General features: G+C 42.2%; 2 protein-coding genes across 3 annotated transcripts in view; one reads left to right on the forward strand and one right to left on the reverse strand.

Annotated features, from left to right (window-relative positions):
* Positions 1 to 12,504, forward strand: part of lamb1b (laminin, beta 1b) — a 32,603-nt gene extending 20,099 nt beyond the window's left edge. For both annotated transcript variants that reach the window (XM_040142741.1, XM_040142749.1), the window contains exons 22-33: positions 21 to 238; positions 1,349 to 1,445; positions 5,488 to 5,857; positions 5,935 to 6,119; positions 6,973 to 7,214; positions 7,447 to 7,653; positions 7,746 to 7,890; positions 8,270 to 8,477; positions 9,155 to 9,296; positions 10,115 to 10,291; positions 10,494 to 10,653; positions 11,931 to 12,504. In XM_040142741.1, coding sequence (XP_039998675.1) covers positions 21 to 238; positions 1,349 to 1,445; positions 5,488 to 5,857; positions 5,935 to 6,119; positions 6,973 to 7,214; positions 7,447 to 7,653; positions 7,746 to 7,890; positions 8,270 to 8,477; positions 9,155 to 9,296; positions 10,115 to 10,291; positions 10,494 to 10,653; positions 11,931 to 12,067 — 2,288 coding nt within the window. In that variant the 3' untranslated portion in view covers positions 12,068 to 12,504. The remainder of the gene's footprint in view (positions 1 to 20; positions 239 to 1,348; positions 1,446 to 5,487; positions 5,858 to 5,934; positions 6,120 to 6,972; positions 7,215 to 7,446; positions 7,654 to 7,745; positions 7,891 to 8,269; positions 8,478 to 9,154; positions 9,297 to 10,114; positions 10,292 to 10,493; positions 10,654 to 11,930) is intronic.
* A 1,005-nt stretch (positions 12,505 to 13,509) lies between these two features.
* Positions 13,510 to 17,539, reverse strand: eri1 (exoribonuclease 1). The gene is made up of 7 exons (XM_040140143.1): positions 17,137 to 17,539; positions 15,963 to 16,144; positions 15,562 to 15,778; positions 15,376 to 15,459; positions 15,161 to 15,270; positions 14,920 to 15,034; positions 13,510 to 14,128 (listed from the first exon to the last, which is right to left on the reverse strand). The coding sequence occupies exons 1-7, from the start codon at positions 17,209 to 17,211 to the stop codon at positions 13,886 to 13,888; spliced, it is 1,026 nt and encodes a 341-aa protein (XP_039996077.1). The 5' UTR covers positions 17,212 to 17,539; the 3' UTR covers positions 13,510 to 13,885.
* Between the last annotated feature and the right edge of the window lie 3,455 nt (positions 17,540 to 20,994).

A 20,994-nucleotide genomic window follows, 5' to 3' on the forward strand; every position in this document is an offset into this window, starting at 1 on the left:
ATCTTTCCTCCTCTGCGCAGAGTGTATGTGTTACCCAGCGGGCACGGAACCTCAGGCCTGTTCATCCCCGGATGAGTGCCAGTGCGACCAGCACACCGGTCAGTGTCCCTGCCAGCCGAACGTGGTGGGTCAGAACTGCGACCGCTGTGCCGCCGACACGTGGAACATCACCAGCGGGACGGGCTGCCAGCACTGCGACTGCGACCCCACCCACTCCTTCGGCTCCTCCTGCAATGAGGTGAGTCAGACACTGGTGTCGTATCCTGGAGTGATAACGGAGGAAGTTGTGTTAAGAAGAAAAACCTGTAAAACTCCTGCAAAAAACAAAAAAAACAACTAAAAAAAAGGTGGTAAAAAGAGGAACCTCCCAGTCTTAAACACCGGATGGGCGTAGTTAGGGATAAAACAGTATGTGATGGCATACTGTTTGACATTTTCCCTGAGGAATAAGTGGAAGACTTTCTGCAGAAAATGTGAGCAAACGACAAGGACGGAATCTTAATTGGATCTGGACAATATGGACACAAATTCAGTAGACCAAGAAAACAATACCCCACTTGGTTCTCTCTTTTTGTAAAATATAGTTTTTTATAGTAAGAGCGACAAAGAAAATCAACCCAGCCCAGCAGCATAGAGTCACAGCCCCACAGCAAGTCCAACTTGTATCTGTATCATTTCCTGCATTAGCGTCGCAGCAGCTGCTCCAATTTGCTCTATGAATGTGATGTATAGCTGAACTGAAGCCCACAAACCCTCGTCTCTCAACGACCTGCTGTTGCCAAGGTTTTCCTTACACAATGTGCGGACTGAAAAGGGGAAGCTTTCCAAACAATTCTCAATGAGAGCAGAGCAGCATGGCGGCATTAAGTCACTGTGACCAACCCATCTCATCACAAGGCCTGCGTTTGTGTTTTTCTTCTTTTTTGATATATGGACTCCAGCTGGTTGGGAATTGCATCTGTTTTTTTTTTTTTCCTGCAGCTCTGGTTTATTCAAACACACAAATCTTCCATGTGTATACTGAGAAACATGCACATAAAGAAGAGAATAGTGTGCACTCACTCACAGACAAACATTTGGCCTTGTGTGTTTACTGGCTGCTTTCCATCAGAGGAAGGAAGGCTCGGAACACACTGTGGAATAACTGAATGCGCGTTTCTGTAAGACAAGGGAGTTGTATCAAACTACAAAAAAGGTCCATTGTGTCTGCAAGTAAAAGTAAAGCTGTAACACAAGTCTAAAATTCCAGCCTTTTGGAAACAAAATCTACCATCTCAGGTTCTTTTTTTCTAACCCAAACACCTTTTGCCTGATAATATTTTGTTGACCTGATGCGTTTTTGCTGTAGGTCACAGGACAGTGCTCGTGCAAGCCCGGTTTTGGTGGCAGGACGTGTCGGGAGTGCAGGGAGCTCTTCTGGGGGGATCCAGAAGTTAAATGCCACGGTAGGTCATCCTCACCCATCACCAATGAACAAAATAGAGAAAGATCACGAGCCCACCATCAGCGACCAGCAGCTCCAGGTCTCTGACGTGCCTTACGTCGCTTAGTATTTATGTTATTTTATATGACCATACAGCAAATACAAGTATTGGCATCCAGTGGGACGCCGACACGTTTTGTACTCCAGCACATAGGATTTGAAACGATGTTAATGAGGTTAAAGCCGCTGTATGTGTAGAATTTGAGTTTAAATTCCCAACTTTGGTGCCACCAAGTGGTTTTAATCAAAAGAGACTCAAGTGTAGTAACTTCAGTCCATTTTAATACATAGTTTCCCAATTTTAGAGGACAGAAAGTAATTGCATAAGTTATGATAAATAAAGTTGTCATATTAAAGCTGCTATGATTCATATTTGATAACGAGTCAAATGACTACATTTAAGAAAAAGGTGTTGCTCATAATGATGAAGCAACAGAGAATTATCAGTTGAGCATTTTACAATCTTTCAGCTCATTGTTTTGGTTTTGCAAACCACAGCCCTACCGTGGGTTACTTACACTCTAGTCTGAGTCTGCTCATCACCAAGCAGGACACAGACACAATCGGAGACTAGCTGGTGAACATAGTGTAGCATTTGTGTCACGGCTCAGAATTGGAAGGACCAGAAACAATGACTCAGAGACACAGATAAAGAGTTCAAAAAAGTTCACCTTTAAATAGGTTCAGCATTCAAAAGCAGCCGAGGATAAACAGGAGGCAATGTCAGGGAGCAGGCAGTGGTCAACAGCAGGCAGGCAGGCAGGCAGGCAGGAGAACCGAAAAAGGCAAAGTCCTAAAAGCAAGCAGGAGGTCAAGATAGGCAGGCGAAAACAAAGCTGGAAAGCTGGAAAGCTGGAAAGCTGGAAAGCTGGAAAGCTGGAAATACCAACAGACAATCTAGCAGAGTGTAGGTGGAAATGGACTGGTATATATACTAGGATGTAACTGGGGAATGAGGAACAGGTGAGTAGGTGGGCGGGGAGGAGTCAGGTGGCTGGAAGGTGGGAAAGACTGGCGTTACTGCAGGGCGGGTGGGAGTGTCAGGGTCTGAAATAACAAGACGTTTAGGGATAATTAGTGAAGGCAGGCAGAGAATGAGTGAATAACTTAAGGAACTGTTACACATTTTTCAGCTAAAGGCCCAGATATTTCCCTCAGGAGTTAGTAGAGACCAAAAAACAGTATGTTCAGAGTATGTGAAACCTCTTAACAGCTGGACTGAGGTAAGGTGAATAAAAGGCCATGAAAAAATCCCTGGTTGCCTTGTTTGCATGTTTAAGGATCACTGTCCTAACACCGGGGAACATGGCCATGAGTCTTACACTGTTCACCCAATATGGATATGAAAACTCTAAATGTCATAGTCGCTGTTTCATTTCAGTGTCCAATACCCAGAGCCAAATATCCAGAGCCAAAACACTGTCCAAAAACATCCTGACTGTACTGTATCTTTCTGTTTCTATTTCCCTTTGAACTAAATAGATCTTTTTGCTCCATCGCGGGGGAAGTTTTCCTGTTTTCACATGTGGGAAGACTTGAGCTTTAAGTTGTTTTTCTGTGGTTTTCTGCTATTTTTGTGTGTGTGTTTTTCGTCTGTGTGTATGCAGCTCATCGTAAAAGGTGATGCATAGGCGGTGGGATTTTGTAATGTAATTTTGTCAGACATCAATTATATGTCAGCAGCTCCGAGTCCGCGAGTTGCCGCTGAGTGTCGTTCTCTGGTTCCCAAAAGGTTTTATTGTATTGAGAGAGTCCATCTGCAGAAATGTTGCGCCTCACAGTAGCTGGCTCACCTCAGAGAAAGGGAGAGGGAGTGGGAAGGAGGAAAAAGGGAAGGAGAGGGGAGCAGAGGGAGGGGATCTGGGAATGACCTCTCATTCCCCGCTCATGAGAACCAGATGTTCTCCAGAGCTCCCAGGCATCCCATTTTCGTCATGCACCAACACCCAGAGGACCCAGGGATCCTTAATTATTCCCGCTTTATTCCCTAAAGGCGGAAGCGGTTAAACCAGCTGGACCTCTCTTCCTATCTGCACAGATAATACACTGACATGCCAATTCGTGGGAAATCTTAAGACGCCGCAACAGCTGAGAGGTTGTTCTTATGGTCAGATTTACATGTTAGAGGTTAAAACGTATTAACGTATGCATTGTGTGATTATATGGGTTCAAAACTGGATCGGCGTCGGTTACTATGTGGCTGTCGCGGGGCACTTCTCAACTACTGGCCCATGATCACCATGTGTGTTCTGACCCAAATGTGCCTCCAAAGACATGGTAGTGTTTCACCATGACAAGAGCAAAAGTTCAACCCCAACGCTCACCTGCTGCTCCATAAATCACACAAACAGAATGCAGCAACACTGATGGTGGAAACCTCCCAAACCCTGCGTTCCTTCTTTCTGACTCACACCAAACTTCCCTCGTCTTCTTCCTCTCTGGGGAGGGAGGGCACTCCCTGTGGACGGCCCCGACACTCAGGGGGGTCAGTATGCCCTTCATGGTCTAAGTTCGTGTCTAACTTTATTTACCGGAGGCGCTGGAGGTTGAATTAACTTTGTTTTCAAATGACTTATTTCCGTGGGGAGACCATCAAACCACCACACTTCTTATATAAGACTACACACCACATGATGTTTATTGTTCTTTTAATAATTTGTGTTTTATGGGCCAGTTAATAAAAAATTGTATTATCATTGCTGTTTACAGATTACTTGTGAAGCCCTAACAGGCCTCACATGACCCTCATAACAGAAAACAAAAGTTACACCTATTGTCTTATTTTATTTTGGTGACTCTCAAGGGATAGTACATCAGGTAAATCTACCAGATAAAGAAAAACACTTAAGGTAGCATCATGAACAGCACTTACTGGACTTACTACAATTCCAAAATTGCTTATTATTTGTATGGCAAGCCATTGATTTAAATCATGGGGCTGTCACCTTAAATTGAAAATTAGTTCAAACATTCTTAATTTCTGGAGATTTGTGTTGACCTTCCCAAAGAAATGAAAATCCAACAAAGAAATAAAATTAAACATACAACCATAGGTACCACCGAGGGCACAAAGATTATGTGTTATGTTTTATTTTCTGGGAAAATATAGACTTGAAGGCAGTTTACATTTTATGATTTAAAGTTATATATTGTGAGTTTTGAAAAGGTGAATAACAAAATGTTTTACATGCAGAATCCAGGGACTATCCATTTTTAGGCCAAGAAATTTAAAGCTGCTATAATAAATATTTTTATATCGACTTGGATCAATCATGTATAAGTTTTTGCTCATATTGAAGAAGCCACAGAAAAATTTCAACCGTTGTATAGTTCACCGCAGCTGTACAGAGCATTTTAGCGTCTTTCGGCTCATTGTTTTGCTTTTACAGCCCTCAACTTTATTGTTTTGGTTGATTCCCACTGGTCTCATCAGGGTTATTCTGAGCTGGGCTGCTAAGCTCAGATAAAACCACTGTACGTTGAATGCGCTTAGCACCAAACAACAGACAGCAAAAGTTAGCAATTAGCAGATCTATTACTCAGGATTTGGTGGAGACCAAAAACAGAGCTAAAAGAGAGGGAAGATTGGATTTACATTGATCGAGTGGCCAGAAACATGACTCTAATTGAATGCTAATGTCCCATGTGGCCAAAAAAACTCAATTAATAAAAACAATTTCCCACAAGAGTTTATTCCTGTCAGAGTATAGAAAACTGGTTTTAGACTACCAGGTAGAGAAACTTTGGGACGTACAACTTATTTAAATGTATACGAAAGTTTACTAAAACAACATAATATAACAGGTGAATTAATTAACATGTAAAGTATTTAAATTAACAGAGCATTATTCAGTTTTTTTCAAGTCCTTTCAAAATTATTTGCGGGAGGAAGGGTTTACGACCTCAGCATATAGTAATTCCTCTGTATTGGTTCCTAATCCAGGATTTTTTTTGAATACTCCTGGGATCAGGTTTTTCCCTGACTTTCCTCTATGTGTTTCTAGCATGTGACTGCGACCCTCGGGGAATCTCCAGCGAGCAGTGCCATCGTGCCACAGGTCAGTGTACCTGTGTGGAGGGTGTTTCCGGCCCACGGTGTGACAAATGCGCCAGAGGCTACCAGGGGGAGTTCCCCGTCTGTGAACCCTGCCACCAGTGCTTCGCAATCTGGGACACCGTGGTCGGCGAGCTGACCCATCAAACTCGACGTCTGGAGGCCCAAATGACAGAGCTCCAGACCAGCGGGGTGACGGTGCCGTATAAAGAGTTAATCAGCAGTCTGGAGAGAAACTCCGAGGCTGTCAGAGAAATAGTTGAGAGCAACCCTGCAGCAGTGAAGCTGGAGCAGATAGAGGACCTAATGTACCAGATCATGTATGTAAAAAAACACATGGAGACCCACAAAGGGATATAGTAGACACCTTTTCATTACTGTCTCATTATGTTCTCAGTGGTTTGATGTCCCACCTCAATGGAAATCTGAACACGACGGAGGAGACCTTGAACCTTCTCCTCGATGATGCCAACTCCACCCATGTAAACTTGAGCGCCCTGACGGATGAGGCCAAACAGCTGGAGCTGAGCGTCCAGGAACTGAGACAGCAGGTGTACAATGCAAAGAACGCCAACATCCAGGGTGAGAAATCAAACTGTGGGACGGAGACAGTGTGTATTTAAACTTTTAACTTACAGGGAAACAAGGGCATCATCTGCTTAACGCTTCAGATTCATACTGTTACATCTGTTTATGCCAAAGGGCTGTCTCCTAAAATTGCTGTAGTTTTTTTTTATATACACTGGGTTACATTTTTGGCTCATTTTGTATTTTCTGTATGTTAGTCAACTTGTTACCTCAGAAAAAAATTTCAACCGATTTTAATTTAATTTAGTGTAAAGAAAGTGCATTGTTTCCAGGACTATATTTTTTAAAATTGTTTCTTCACATTGCAAGATTTGAGCTGAACATATTCGCTATTTTCTATGAACACTTTGAACACTGAAAGAGCAAAATCTGATCTGTGTTTGCCTGTTTTGTCTAATTTGTCAAGATGCAATTAAAAAAATCTAAAATAAATTTGTCCATAAAATGACAAATAAAGGATTGTGCAGCCTTTGCAGGGGTATGCACTGTTGTTAGTATTAAGTATAGTTGTGGTTTAACTTGATTAAGATAATATGTAGGCGGGATAATCATCACAGGATTCCTGACATGGTCCTGAACTTTCTACTTTTTCGTTAACCAAATGTCTTTCGTCATGTTGTTTTCCACCTTATAAAAGAGCTGAGTCATGCCAAACCCGTGCTGAAATCCACCTATAATTGAATAGAAACGACATGCTACAGCTTTATATTTCTTTCCAGTCGAGCAACCCAGTTTCACATGGCGTACTCGTGATGACATTTCACCTCTTACGGTTCTCTGGTATCCCAGACAGACGGAAACCCCTTGATGTGCACGTGTGTGTGTGTGTGTGCGCGTGTGTTTTCAGGTGCCATGGACACCATCGCAGCGGCACACATGCAGTCTGAGATGGCGGAGCTCAACGCCAACGCCTCCACCAGTGATCCCAGAAACACAGTGGAGCAGTCCGCCACGGTGCGGAAAGCCACCGAGGACAAACTTAGCAGCGGCCAGAAGGAGTTTGACCGCAAGCACCAAAGAAACTTGCAGAAGATGGACAAACTGTCCAACGAGCTAGATAACGTTGACCTGTCACCACTTAGCGAGAAGGTGAGAGACAATTGGAGGACAACACAAAGATTATATTTTCTGTATTATATTCTGTAATATCTCTATTATAATGATGCAACGGGCTGTTTTGCCCAGTTAAATGTCATCTTATTGCCCCACACCATTGACAAAATGTTCGCAGAAGACCAAAATGAAACCTCAAACCGATACAATATTCACTTACGCTGCGCATAGCTTGGTCATCGCTTCGCGTTTAACTCTTTCTCTGCAGACATGCGGTGGTGCAGCTGAAGGTGACGGCTGCTCTGGCTCCCCCTGCGGCGGGTTGGGTTGTGTCGGCGAGGACGGCGCTCCCCGGTGTGGGGGAGAAGGATGTGAAGGCCTCGTCACTACCTCCCAAACTGCCCTCAAATCAGCCAAGGACCTGGACCAGGAGATCCTAGCGGCTATGCAGGAGGTGGACAAGCTCTCCAGGATGGTAAGTGAACACGGTGACTTTTTTAAATAGCTAACGTATAACCTGTAACTCAGGACGGACGCGAGCAAGTCACCGATTTTGTTTGCGGTCAGGTGTGGGAGGCCAATGTCCACGCAAACGAGGCCAAGACGAACGCGCTGGAGGTGCTGGCCAAATCCAACCAGAGCAAAGTGAGGGTGGAGCAGAGCAACGAGCAGCTCCGCAACCTCATCAAAGAGATACGAGACCTCCTCACCAGTGAGCACACCACATAAGTGCATTCGTCTTTGTGGTTCTCCAGGGACATATTTTTACTTTTCAGAGTCAGTAACAGTTTCAGGAAAAAAATCAAGCACGTATGAGATATTCAGAGCCATGACGCTTTAAACTTTTTAGCATCTTTCTTGTTTGAATGATCAATTAATCGAGACACCTTTGAATATTTGTGTAAATGGACAGAGGACTGGACAACATATACAGTATGTGCCTCAATCTAGTGGACTATCAGACTAAATCTATTCTGCCTTTAAAGATACGTAGTTTTTGTTAACCGTTGAAGAGTAAAGAAAAATTTACAGTCCAGTTTTTTTTTTTAAATCCAATAAACACACCTCTCCTTTTGTTTCTGATGACCCAGACGACAAGGCAGATGTTTCGGTGATCGAGATGGTGGCCAACGAGGTGATGGCTCTGGAGATGCCGACCTCGACGGAGAAGCTGCAGGAGCTGACGAGGGAGATCAGGGAAAAGGTCGGCGGTCTGACCAGCGTGGAGGCCATCCTGAGTCAGAGCGCCGAGGACATCCAGGCCGCCGAGGCTCTGCTGCGGCAGGCCAAGGCTGCCAGGTAACATGCACTCAGTTATGATAGTGCGCAGAGCCTAAAAGGGAAACAAAGGAGAGCATTTATGTCGTTAAACCAAAACGAAATTCATAAATATTCTAAAAAAAGTCCTGTTATTATACCAAAATATAAAAAAAACAAACACATGACCTATATTCAGTTTCTCTTAACGGTATCCAGCCATGCAGATAGACTGTAATTGTAATTTTTATCATTAAAATCAATGTATATTTCTAGAAACAACGACCTGATTATTAACTATCATGAATATTTAAGGATATATGAGTCTACGTTCATTTTAGTTCATTTTTGCTGACTTATTAAATATTTTTATAGAACAGTTAAAGAAGAAAAAAAAAATACTGTTTCACTTTTTATACACAGCAGAAAAATGTCCCAACTTGCTTTTGTGCCTCTTTCATTGAAAGTCTATGCCAATAAATCAGTGCAAATATCGATAATTCAACATTTCTTTCAAAAACCTTTGTATGGCCTATGTCATACATAAGATACTAGGTGGAACCCCCACATCAGCACTTTCAACGGCTTTTCTCGGCTTGTCTCCTCATGATGTAAAACCAAAGTTACGTTACCTTTAAATAAAAGCTGCTCAGTGTGTTGACAGATGAAGAGACGGACTCCAGAGGGTTGACATGTAACATGTCCTGTCTGTCCCTCAGTGAGCAGGCGGCCAACATAAGGGAGACGGCAGACGCAGCGAAGGCAGCCCTGGATGAGGCCGAGCGTGCTCAGACTATCGCCATGGACGCCATCCAACTGGCCCAGAACAACACCAGGGGCACCCTGGACCTGCTGACCTCTGTGAGCGCAACCTCTGACCTCTGAGATCACCGTGCGGTGACGATGCAGGGGTGGCTGTGGGAGCACTTTCGTTAAAAATCTGAACGGATATGATGAATGTCACTGGCTTGAGGCAGCGACTACTGACTGTGTTCTATTTTTAATTCCATTTATCGGTCACTGAAAATACCAATATTGAACAAAATCATAAAAGCACAGGGACAGGGGGAGATACAGGGACGGCCATTAAAACAAAACGAAAAAAAAAAAACCCCAAAAACAGTTGCTTTAGATTAGATCAGAGACCAAGTCTGACATTTTTACAGCCTAGTGTTAGCACATTATATAAAAGATTGTTTTAATCATCAATGATCAATATGAATCTATTATTTTTGTCTGTAAGATTTCAAAAATGTTGAGGGCCAGCACAGTTTATCTGAGGCCAAAGGGATGTGTTAAAATGACTCACTTCACCTGACTAAGTATCAAAAAACTTTCACGTTTCGAGAAGCTTCAACAAACAAATGTTTGGTATTTACGACGAAGGACTGACTGAAATTATTAATCAGTTAATACAAATAATTAAAAAAGAAATTTTCTCTGTTTCAAAACTTCAAAAAAAAACATTTCTACCACAGAGAAACTTAGCTCTCTCACTTGCTGATTTGAAAGTTAACAACTTTCAATGTCTTTAATTTTATTGGATTGGAGGCAAAAATGCCATTTTGTTTAACATCTGGACATAGTTAAATGTTAAATGTTCTACTGATAAATGACCAGTTTCCTATTTTCTTCTACTTTAACGTGTGTGTGTGTGTGTGTGTGTGTGTGTGTATCAGGTGGAGTCTGAGACGGCCTCGTCGGAGCTGAAGCTCAGTAACACCACGGGTCGTCTGGTTCACCTGGAGAGGGAGGTCGGCCTGCTGAGACAGAACAACCTGGAGGTGAACCGGCTGGCAGAGACGGCCGACTGGATCACCGACCAGGCCAAAGAGGACGCAGAGGAGGCCCAGCAGGTCTCACACGCACGCACACACACACACACACACACACACACACAGTGCACACATCCTTACCTTTTGAAATGTCGTACATTTGAATATGGGATAAGGAGAACCACTTTAAATCCGACTGATCAGAAAAACACTTCTAGCACGCACAAAAATGCTTCAATCTGCTGCTTTCATCCCTGTAATGCTTATGTGTGTGTGTGTTTAGGAGTTTGAGGTGGAGGTGAAAGATAGACTCGAGGAGGTGACGGACCTGGTGGAGGATAAAGGGGAGTCGGTGCTGCAGGCGAGGAGGAAAGCGGATGAACTGCAGCAGGAGGCCAAAGAGCTGCTCACCCAGAGCAGCAGCAAGCTGCAGAGACTCGGAGGTAGCCGTTTAAATATTGCACGTTCTTGTTACGGTGTGTTTTTTTTTGGCATGCCCTGCACACTAGTTTGTTTGTTTTAAATTCATGCATTTCTGAGATGTTAGAAGTGCGGAGTTTAAGGAAAAAGAGTCCTCGCACTGAATATTGCAAGCTCCCGAAAGTTTAGCAAGGCAAAGTTTTGTGAGCAGACATCCAGGTTTATTTTGTTTCTCTGTCGATTTACGAGGGACAGTGCACATTGATCAACACTGACGTTTAACAGCATCAGTGTCAATGTTCTGGGATCAGTGCAACAGCTAATTTATACCCGTAGTCCCCACACATCTGAAAACTGATTTTTAAAAAAGAAAAAAGAAGCATCAGTATATGTAAACACACCCAAATGAAAGCTGAACCTACAAATATACAGTCTATGATAAATAATATAAATCTCCACATGAAAAATACTCCCATAGCCTCAAAAACTGTAAAAATATATTTATAATTGTCCTAAAATAGGCTTTAATTAATGTAGGATCTCCTGTATGTAATGTACATTTTTACAGATGGACAATGTAGTGATGGTGGATGAGAAAAGAATACACCTGTAGATAGCATAAATATTTACGGATTTGTCCTTTTTGCCTTGTTTAGGGAGCTTGTAACAATCTATGTGTAGACTTCCCTATTTGAGCCTTTATATGCCAATTTTGTTCGTCGGCTGGGGCTGGATGTCCACACTAGGGCTGCGATGTCATTTTCACCTTAACGATCGATTAATCCAATTTGTTCGTTTAGTCGTTAAAACTGTCTAAAATGTGTCATTACAATTCCCCAGAGTTCCAAGGTGACATCTTCGGGTGTCTTGTCTTGTTCTTTTCTAACAGTCCAAGACCCAAAGATATTCAGTTTACGATATTAAAACATAGAAAAGCAGCTGCAACCGGAGAATTGGGAATTCTTCTTCTTCTCATCTCTCCTCTATCCTTTTTTTAAAAATTTCTGTTTCCTGTTACCGTTGGCTGCTGTTATCATCTATTATTCCCACCGATAAAGACAATTGACAGTATAGACAATAGAAAAAGTGAAAACAGTAAACATGATGCAATAAAAATAATAAAAACTGATCACAAATCATCAGCACGCAGCGATATGTGTACAAACAAATGGGCACATGAAATAAATAAAGTATCAGCCTGCTCTATGCAGACGCTTTCTATTAATGTGTCCGTCAGAGCCAGATCACACTTGTACGAAACACAACAGTGGTGCCACATGTGCGTTTCTGTGTTTCTCAGAACTGGAGAGCTCCTACGAGGCCAACCAGCGCCTCCTGGAGGCCAAAGCTGCAGAGCTGGCCGAGCTGGAGCGAACCGTCCGCCAGATCCTGGAGGAGATCAGCCACAAGGTGACGCTGTACAGCACCTGTCTGTGATGATCACCCGGGCGCCTGCTCCCGGATGATTCCCAGAGCATTAGGACCAAACACTGAATGATGTTTGACACTGTCAGCACCCAAAGTTTTGATTGTGTATGAGCCCGCAACTTAACACAAGTATAAGCATATCGGACAATCGTGCAAAGAAGTATTTTAACGATGGAAACGAGCTTTAAAGTTGCCAAAGACCATTAAAGTACTGAAGTCCTAAAGGAAACCACTGAAAGCCAATGTGACCTCAGTGCTAGAAACTAGAGAATATAGAACAATGTATCTGTGTAAACTCTTTGTATTTAAATACTCCACTGGACATATTTGAAGGAAATATTAAAGTTTTATATAAGCCCAAAGATATGAGTCTGGACCAAAAGGCATTTGTGAAAAAGTGCTGTAACTATGAACAAATAATAAATTTTGATTTGAAGATGAAGTTACTGACGCGTTTTGTTTTTTTTCCTTCTTCTTCTATTTGCTGGATGGTAGAGCACCTAGAAAATATCTGTAAAATGTCCCCGTGTTTTGATCAGGAATTCATGCAATAAAACTGAACCTTTTTCATATTACAGTCAAATCAGACAATTAACACAAAATTCAGCAAGTGGCCAAAAATAGATAAATGTAGTATGGAAAGTGAGGCATTTTTAGGCCTTTTTAATGGCAGCAAGATTCAGGACTAATTCCACTGCTGAAAATATTCAAGATTTCTCCCCGGAAGCAGTTTAACAGAGGTGGTAACCCACCACCAAGATCCCTACTCTTCTAATCTTGTAATCAGTTTTTAAAAAAAAATGGAATTATTGACGGCCTAAACAGTTCAATACACTCATGAAGTTGAGAAAAAGGGGTTGAGGACGGTTGACGCTCCCAAACTCTGTATACAAGAGGAAACATATTTGAATTATTTAGCATTCAGAGGAAAGTTTATTCCTGTTAAAATAGGTCAAGCTTCGTGAAATAAGAACAAATTCCATGCAAAAGGGGAAACAAGGCTACAACACAGGCCCGACTCACGCAGATGGACTTAGGTGTCATCCGCTGTTCATCCCTTAAGTTTGTCAAATGGAAACCTGCGTTACTTGTATAACGACTTTACTTCTCAGGATCTCGCACACGGTGGTTCACAGGACTGTTTTCAGACCTTCAGCTCACTCTAGAAAAGTGGCAGCGCGTTGTTATGGCTCTGTTGTTAGGTAGCGCTTCGAACAGCACAGCAATAGCAGCGTTTATGTAGATTTCATGCGTTTGTAATAGCAGCACAAAGTTCAGACAGACATGGGGTTTTAAAGACCGACGCCGACACCGATATTGTTGATGTGAAGCTGCAGATGACCGATGCCCCCCCCCCCATTTTAAAGCCTAAAAAATAATTACTCAGCGTTTTCTTCAAAGTCGTGTTGTTGGGAGCAAACCCTGAAATAAAAACTGAATCCACGCTATCATGGGGCAAATGAAAGACATTTTAATCAGCTTTTTGGATGATTTTTAGCAGCCTGATAAGGCATGGTGAGGCAGGTTTGACAGACTGACAAGACTGAAGATGCAGAGGAAAATCCTCCCACAACACACTGGAATGACCTTTGCTTTCAGACATCTGATGTAAACACATATGGAGAGAAACCGTCACATATGAAGCCAAAGACCTGCACGATCTTAAATCAAAATAGTATCTCCTTTAATTGTTCAAAACTCAAATACCCTTTGCCAAGCTCCAAAATAAAAATGTACAACTTTACATGAGGACTGTAAAGTGCTTTGGATTTTTTTTTTCTGTGACTCATGTGGGTAAAGAGTTAAGGCAAACCGCAGCTTCTGGCTCTAGTCTCTGCTGCGCGGGTTACGTGGTGCTGGAGCACCTTCCATAGGAGCCGAGCTGGGAACCGAGAGCAGCTGGCCGGCGTGCATGCGTTCATTGACGCGCAGCTGGCACCCGTCCTTCAGCATGCGAAGAGCTATCCTGGCAATGTTGCGCGAGTCGTCCAGCCCAGAGTGGGGGCGACCTTCGTACTTCAGACCCAGCTTCTCCAGCATGGTGCTCAGCTTCGTCTGTGTCCGGGGGACCTGGAGGGAGGACGGAAAACAGTTGGTGGTTTGCTGTAATTTCTAAAAAGGGCTAAGACAACAGGTCTTTTTCACAGCGGAGACTTTGACACGTCATAGCAGGAAAAGGCACAGGTGTAATTAGTAACAGTAACAATGGCTGCCTTCCACTTGAGAGAGCCAGTTCCAGAGTAGCTTACTGGGAAATCAGCAATCGTTAATGTTATTAATTAAGCCTGCTTTTTCTTTTGGTTTTGATTTCTTTTAATTTCTTTTAAAATAAAACTGATTTATAAAAATGTTAGTTTTAGGATTGTATCTAAGGGTCATTTCTTGGACGATAAAATGGCTGAAATTCATATAGTGCAGGGAGCTACCATGCAGGCTGTCGGTCTGCCTGTCAGGAGCAATTTGTGGTTCAGTGTTTTGCCCAGGGACATGTGGACCGGAGGAGCTGGGGAACTGAACCATCAACCCTGCAATCAGTGGACGACCTGCTCTCCCCGATGAGCCAACACTTACATTAGGCTGATTTTTTGAATAATTTAAACCCTGCACTGTTAAAGCCACCAAATGTCAATCAGTAAGAACAGTGTGAAACCTGGCAGGAATGTTGGGCCAAATGCTCCTGCATGTGTGATACATAAAAAAAACAGGGATAAAATTAAAAATAAATGAATATCAAAGTCCATGTCGCTCAAATAATATTTTACAATCTGCATTAAAATTTTGCACATTTTAGCTTCATTAAAGACATGATTTAGTTGCAAAACTGATACATTCAGTTCATCAAAACAATTTAAAATTGAAACCTTGTAGAAGTTCCCGTATGATTTCCTTATGTTTATCCACTTCTTTGCAAACGGAGGATATCTGATGTGGCTTACGCGGCACTGGATGTTGAGGAACTTGCTCATGTCCCAGGCCCTAGAGACGACGTACGACAAAAAGTGGCATTACAGTCAGATGAAATTCCACTGAAGGGATTATTGAAAAGATACACAAGGTTATTTTTCTCTAATTCTGCAGCAGTATTGAAGTGAAACATCATACCCATCAGTCAGGATGGCATATTTGTATTTTGTTCCGAGCTCTCTCTCCTGAAGCCAAGCTACAACTCGCTGAAGGACTGCTGGGAACAGGTCTGCTTCTTCAACCATTTTCTGCTCAACAAAACAAGATTTTCTTCATGTAGTGCTAAAACTCCTTTACATAATATGACCCTTATATCGAAGAAGACACTTAAACATACACTGAGCTCAACCAACCTGTGTTATTCCTGTTAACTTCACACAAAAGTCTGAGAGTTGCGGGTTCAACTCTGGTTTTACATATTCCTGAAAGGTGTCCACCTGCAAAATAAATTGAAAAAATAAAAGGAAGTCGATAATTACAAAACTCACTTTGCACATTAAAAAGTAAACAATCCTGCCTTCATCACAAAAACAACTCACAATTTCTAAAGTGTGCGTATTGATGAGAACCATAGGGAACTCTATGATTTCATGAAGGAAGTCTGATGGATTATCCTCTTCACATGTCGCTTCAAAGTCCACCACACAGATGTAGTCATAGTAGGTGTCAGTGGGTCCTCCCTCAGCTGCAGACTGCATCAGCTTCTGCTTCTTATAGTGGCTCTTCAACCTCTTCTTCATCACGTCCTTCACTCCTCTTTATAAACAAAGACAGAAAGAGTCTGAAATAATTTTTCTAGGAAGTTCAGTGATTCTCAATAATTATGGCAAGACCTGTGATCCGAGCTTGAGATTTCCCCGTGCAAGTTTCATTTTAGTCATCAAATAGCCCAGGAGTCCAATTTCTTTCTCTCCAAAGTGTAAAATGTTTTACACATTACCTTGTGTCAAGCTTCAGCTCTGCTAACTTGATTCGGAGCTCCTCCTTGGACATGCGGTTGATGTGTCCATTGGCCAAAGCGATCTCTTTGTAAACCGGATGACTGAAGTCACCGTTCGACTGAGACGGGGACACCTGAGGAGCAGACTCTGCTGCAGGGCATATCCTGCTGCCAGACTTTGCCTGAGGAGGAATGATCTCAGTCAGCATGTCTTACTTGGTGATATAATGCTTCAAATTTAGCAAATGATAATGCTATACGGAGCTAAGCAAGCTCATAGAGACAGTGGGTCTTGTCCTAAAATTCTATTGCTATTTTCTGTGAGGCTTGTTCCTATGAGTGCTCCATGTCGGATTCACCAAACTCTTTTAAGGGTGCGAATTTGTCGTAAATCGCTCATTTCAGTCAGACGAATCCCACCAGTTTTTGAGGAAGTGTGCGTTCGTGAGGTCTGATCATTGGCATAATCAACACAACTAAAATGACCATATAAGGCTGACTGTGCCGTTTCTTTAAAAATGGGAAAATTTCATTCACAAAAGTGTCATACATGAGTCAAAAGAAGAATTTCACATTGTCCTGCTGGCGGAAATCAGCAAACAAAAACATAACAAAATGTAGCAGAGACATTTGTCCATTAACAATATTAGAGGAGCCAAAACAATTTCATTACTCCCAACTGTTTTACACTCAATTTAAAAATGCACTCCTGCTAATTCTTTTTTTTTAAAATAGCAAACATAACACACCGGATATGTCATATGTAGGGAGCAAAAACAAAAAGCAACTAAAGACCCTTTAGGTCAAAATGGCAGCATTTACTGCTGGTTCTGTTTTCATGGATTATTACTAATGTTGCTATTTATTTCATTGTGTTTGTCTGCACCAAGTAACTAATTGTTGATTTAGAGAATTTGAATTACACACCATTACCATCACTACACCTACCTCAAACTAATACAGTCTAACACAACAACCCTTTAGTAAACTGCACAAGCAAGCTAATAAATAGCGAATAAACTGGCAACGGTATAAACTGACGGTAAACCGAATAGTTTTTCCACGGTAACTTATCTAGATATTGACATTTAAGACAGTCGGTGGGAAATGTACTGTGAAATGTGACTGTCTCAGTTCGATCAGATGTAGACGTTAGCTTGCCGCTAACACCAACCTGTTCATCTTCTCTCGCGGCAGACATCTTCACATTCACGTCCTTGGCATGGATATTCTCCTTGTGCTCGTCCATTTAAAAGCGGAGGTTTAGCCAGAACTTTTCGAAAAACAACATCAACGCGAATTTATTTAAACTGAGCTCATGACAATAACGTTACGCGCTATGCTAACACGGGCCGGCCGCGGGACAGCCAACATTCCTGTGCGACTTCGGGACGTCCGTCTACTTTTAAGACACAAAGTAAAATCCCAATTCACTAAACTGATGTTATCTATTTTAAAATTATTCACAAAAAAAACCCCAAAACAGGTGTTATCTTCTAGCTCTGTCTTCAGCGCCACTTGCTGCTACACCAAACTCTTTTCTTTCTTTCAGGTGGACCGTTATGACGCTTTCCGGTTTGCGCCAAGACAACACCGACGCTCACTACCGCCATCTGCTGCGGCGGATGACGAGGCTGTATTTTTTAATATCACCTACTTCTAACTCTGTTACATTTTGCTGTTTCACTCTTATTCTCCGACCGAACACATCTGAATATTTGCTTACACGTTTCTTTACTGTGCCGCGGGTGCATTTCACTGGGCGTCGTGCTCCCTTACTGGGGGCTTAATCATTTCGTGTTTTTTCCGGGTCGAACGCCACGGTATCCCGGCATCATACCGGTCAGCAAACGCGTGTCCCGTGTTTTCATCTATTCACTGTTCAAGTTTAAAATCGCAGCCGAACACGAAAACCAACATGAACAACTACATGTTAATATGTCCAAGTCTGTGTTTCTAATTTACTGTATTTTTGCTCCCGTTCCTTCCGACCTTCTTTATTTTTGTCTCATTTTCTCTCCGCATTGTATGGTCATTTATTATCCCAGATTTGATTTAAATTGTTATTCCCTTTCTTGCTCTGTTGTTTTTTTTTTTACTCGTTACCTTCTAAATAAAGGGGGTAAAATAAAATAGTAGTGAATGGCCTTTGACAGAAAACCTCACTTTATTTTGTTACTAAAACGGCATAAAGTCCTATTTAACCAGATTTGAACTCTTTCATCCAGTTTTCTCCCATGCATGTTCGGTGTGTGTGTGTGTGTGTGTGTGTGTGTGTGTGTGTGTGTGTGTGGTGGGGGTAATAAAGTGAATATTGAACTGCATTTAGGAACAGGATATCATAATGCAAAATCGATTCCCGGGAACAACTTTCCTTGCTTCGTCCACGTCTTCACGGTGTCAAACTACTTGAAAACGGCCATGACATGTTCATGAGGAATAAAACAGATGTAATTGTTTTTAACGGGAAGGAAGGGGGCGTTAAGAAATGCCAACCTGGAACACTTTCAAACATTTCTAGAGCACAGTTCGTATCTGACAGCCAGGTGTCGGTCTCGCCTTAGTTTTACTCTGTGCCCCGACTCCGTGCGCACACGCGGCGCAGTACGCGGGACTCGGTGCCGGGCGTCGGCTGGCGGAGGTAAAGGAACCCTGGCGGAGACCGGGGCAGTGTGCGGGGCGAGGAGCCGCGGGGAGAGACCGAGAGAGAGAGAAAAAAGGAGCAAAACACAGCGCCCGAATAATGAATGTAAAGGGAAAACTGGACAAAAGATCCGTGATCCACAAAAAAAAACAGCTGGGAACGGGGACTTGCTCACTCGTTCCGTGGGTCAGGACACTTTCTGTCAGCGTAGATCTGAGGCCTCTGGGGCCGGAAGGTGTTAGTTAGGTCCCGACGCGTGTTTGTCACCAAGTCAGATCAAATCAGATCAGATCAAATCAAAATGTCCGTCTTGACATTGATCGGTTTAAAACCACCAGACATTTATTTCGAGATGCATCTGGGATCCAGACTCATTCGGGTTCTTTCACAACTCATGTGCTGAGGCAGTCTGTTCACATCTCACACTGTCATAAAGATTCCGTTTTAAATGGCTCATTCTCTTTTAGCTCATTTTCATCTTCCGTTTTATTCATCTTCCATTTTCCTGATACATTATTTTCTTACTTAAAGCACTTTGAATGTCGTCGAAAGGCGCTTTAAGGATAAAACTGGCCTTATCAGTTCACTAAAGCGTCTTAAAATGGCGATACAGATCCTGGATTTCTAAGGATCCATAAATCCCCATCAGTAAATTATACCTGCTCATAAAGCTAATAAAGTGAGTTAAGTTATAGGTTCCAGTACCTGTATTTTTTTTTAAAAAATACCACTAAATTATGTTGTGACTGAAATCTGATCAGTTCAGATCTTCAGAGTCTGAAACCTGCTGATTTTTTTTTTTTTTTTCAATTTTCAGTCCATGAAGTCGACAAAAAGCAGCGTGTAGGTTTTTTTTTCCATTTCATGTCCCTGAACATAAGTCAAATGGCTCCAATGTCGTTTCCATTCCACCCACATCCGACAACCTCATACGCTGCGCACGCCGCTGTCCGTTTTCCCGCGCTGGTCGGCAAACTCTGTGTGTGTGAGTGTGTGTGTGTGTGTGTGTGTGTGATCTTCATCTCCATTATATGCCTGGTCCGAAATGGTAATAAGCAGGACACGCTGTTTCTTCGGTCATTTGGGGAAATAGGGGAAGTAGACGAGGCGACGTTTTGTGCCATTAGGAAGGTTTTTTTCCCGCTTCAAAACGTTTGGGCTTCACTCCAGGTGTTTTTCCATAGGTGAGAGGCAGTTTTTTTTTGCACCTTGAGGTTAGAGTTGGTAGTTTGGCCTCGGTTGCGGCAGTTTGTGTGAAAGTATCACAACTCGGTAAAAATCTCAAGACACGGACGCGAGACTCGTATCTTTAGATTAAACGTGACTGCCACTTTCTGAGAAAACTTTATCTCGGATGTCCATCGCAAAATGAGGGTCGCCCGACGATCGTCACGTTTTTAGGTTTTCCACGGTATCACAGTCATCCAGTGACGGCTGTCAGTAAAAACCGGGCGGTCGACGGCGAACGGGAACCGCCGGTAGCTAATTCCGTGTACTTGATTTTTTTTCTATATGTAAACAAACACAGGCTGAAAAAGAAAAAAAAAGTTGTAGCCCACGGCCAACAGTAACCCGCTGAATCGCTGGCAGCACGTGTCTTGTAAAAGTTTGCATCCGTTCATGTAAGTGAAACGTTTGCAGCAGAATCTAAAGGACTTTGTAGAAAAAAAAAAAATCAATCTAATTATACTGATGCTTTAGCTCATATTCAGTGGAAATGTATATTCAATGTATAACACGGGAATCTCGTCTTACTGTTGAGAAGAAAGCGAATGAGCATATTTCCCCAAACGATTTCTTTAGGGAGCTACAATATGAAGGAAAAATGTGAGGAAAAAAAAAAAGATAATTTAGTGACCTAACTATTAATGATTTATCCAACAAATGCAAGTACAGATTATGGTTTAAAAAAAACAAAAAAAATTAAAAAATAACCAAAACAAAGTTTTGCAAAAGATGTGGTTTTAAAGGAGACATTTAACAGCAAATAGCAAATCATCCTTTTGCCCTGAATACTATGACTTAGGTGGAACATAAAAATAGCTATAATATTCTAATACTAGAAAGAACACACTAAGTGGTCGTAGTTTTTCTGTATGTAAGTACAATTTTGAGATACTTGCTCTTTGAGTATTTCCAATTTACCTTATACTGTACCACTAAAGCCATTCTGTACGCTGAGCACCTTTCCTGGTAGTACTTTACTAAAGTAGAATTTTGAAGGCAGAACTTTTACTTGTAATAGAGTTGGATTTATTTATTTATTTATTTTAAATTGTGTGTATTGCTACTTTTATTATGAACTTATAGATCTGAGTACTTCCTCCAGCACCGCTTGGTGGTTCTTTCTCCACATCAGTGCACCATTGACACCCATGTTATGTATGA

Source organism: Xiphias gladius, chromosome 2, assembly GCF_016859285.1.
Source record: "Xiphias gladius isolate SHS-SW01 ecotype Sanya breed wild chromosome 2, ASM1685928v1, whole genome shotgun sequence".
Classification (NCBI taxonomy): domain Eukaryota; kingdom Metazoa; phylum Chordata; class Actinopteri; order Istiophoriformes; family Xiphiidae; genus Xiphias; species Xiphias gladius.

Bases quoted from the DNA above. Each gene is read 5' to 3' on its own strand.
- eri1 (XM_040140143.1), bottom strand. From the start codon at position 17,211: ATGGACGAGCACAAGGAGAATATCCATGCCAAGGACGTGAATGTGAAG. The intron at 15,271-15,375 runs GTTGGTTGAGCT...TTTGTTGAGCAG, and splicing joins AGTTAACAGGAATAACACAG to AAAATGGTTGAAGAAGCAGA. The intron at 15,035-15,160 runs GTATGATGTTTC...CGTCGTCTCTAG, and splicing joins TATGCCATCCTGACTGATGG to GGCCTGGGACATGAGCAAGT.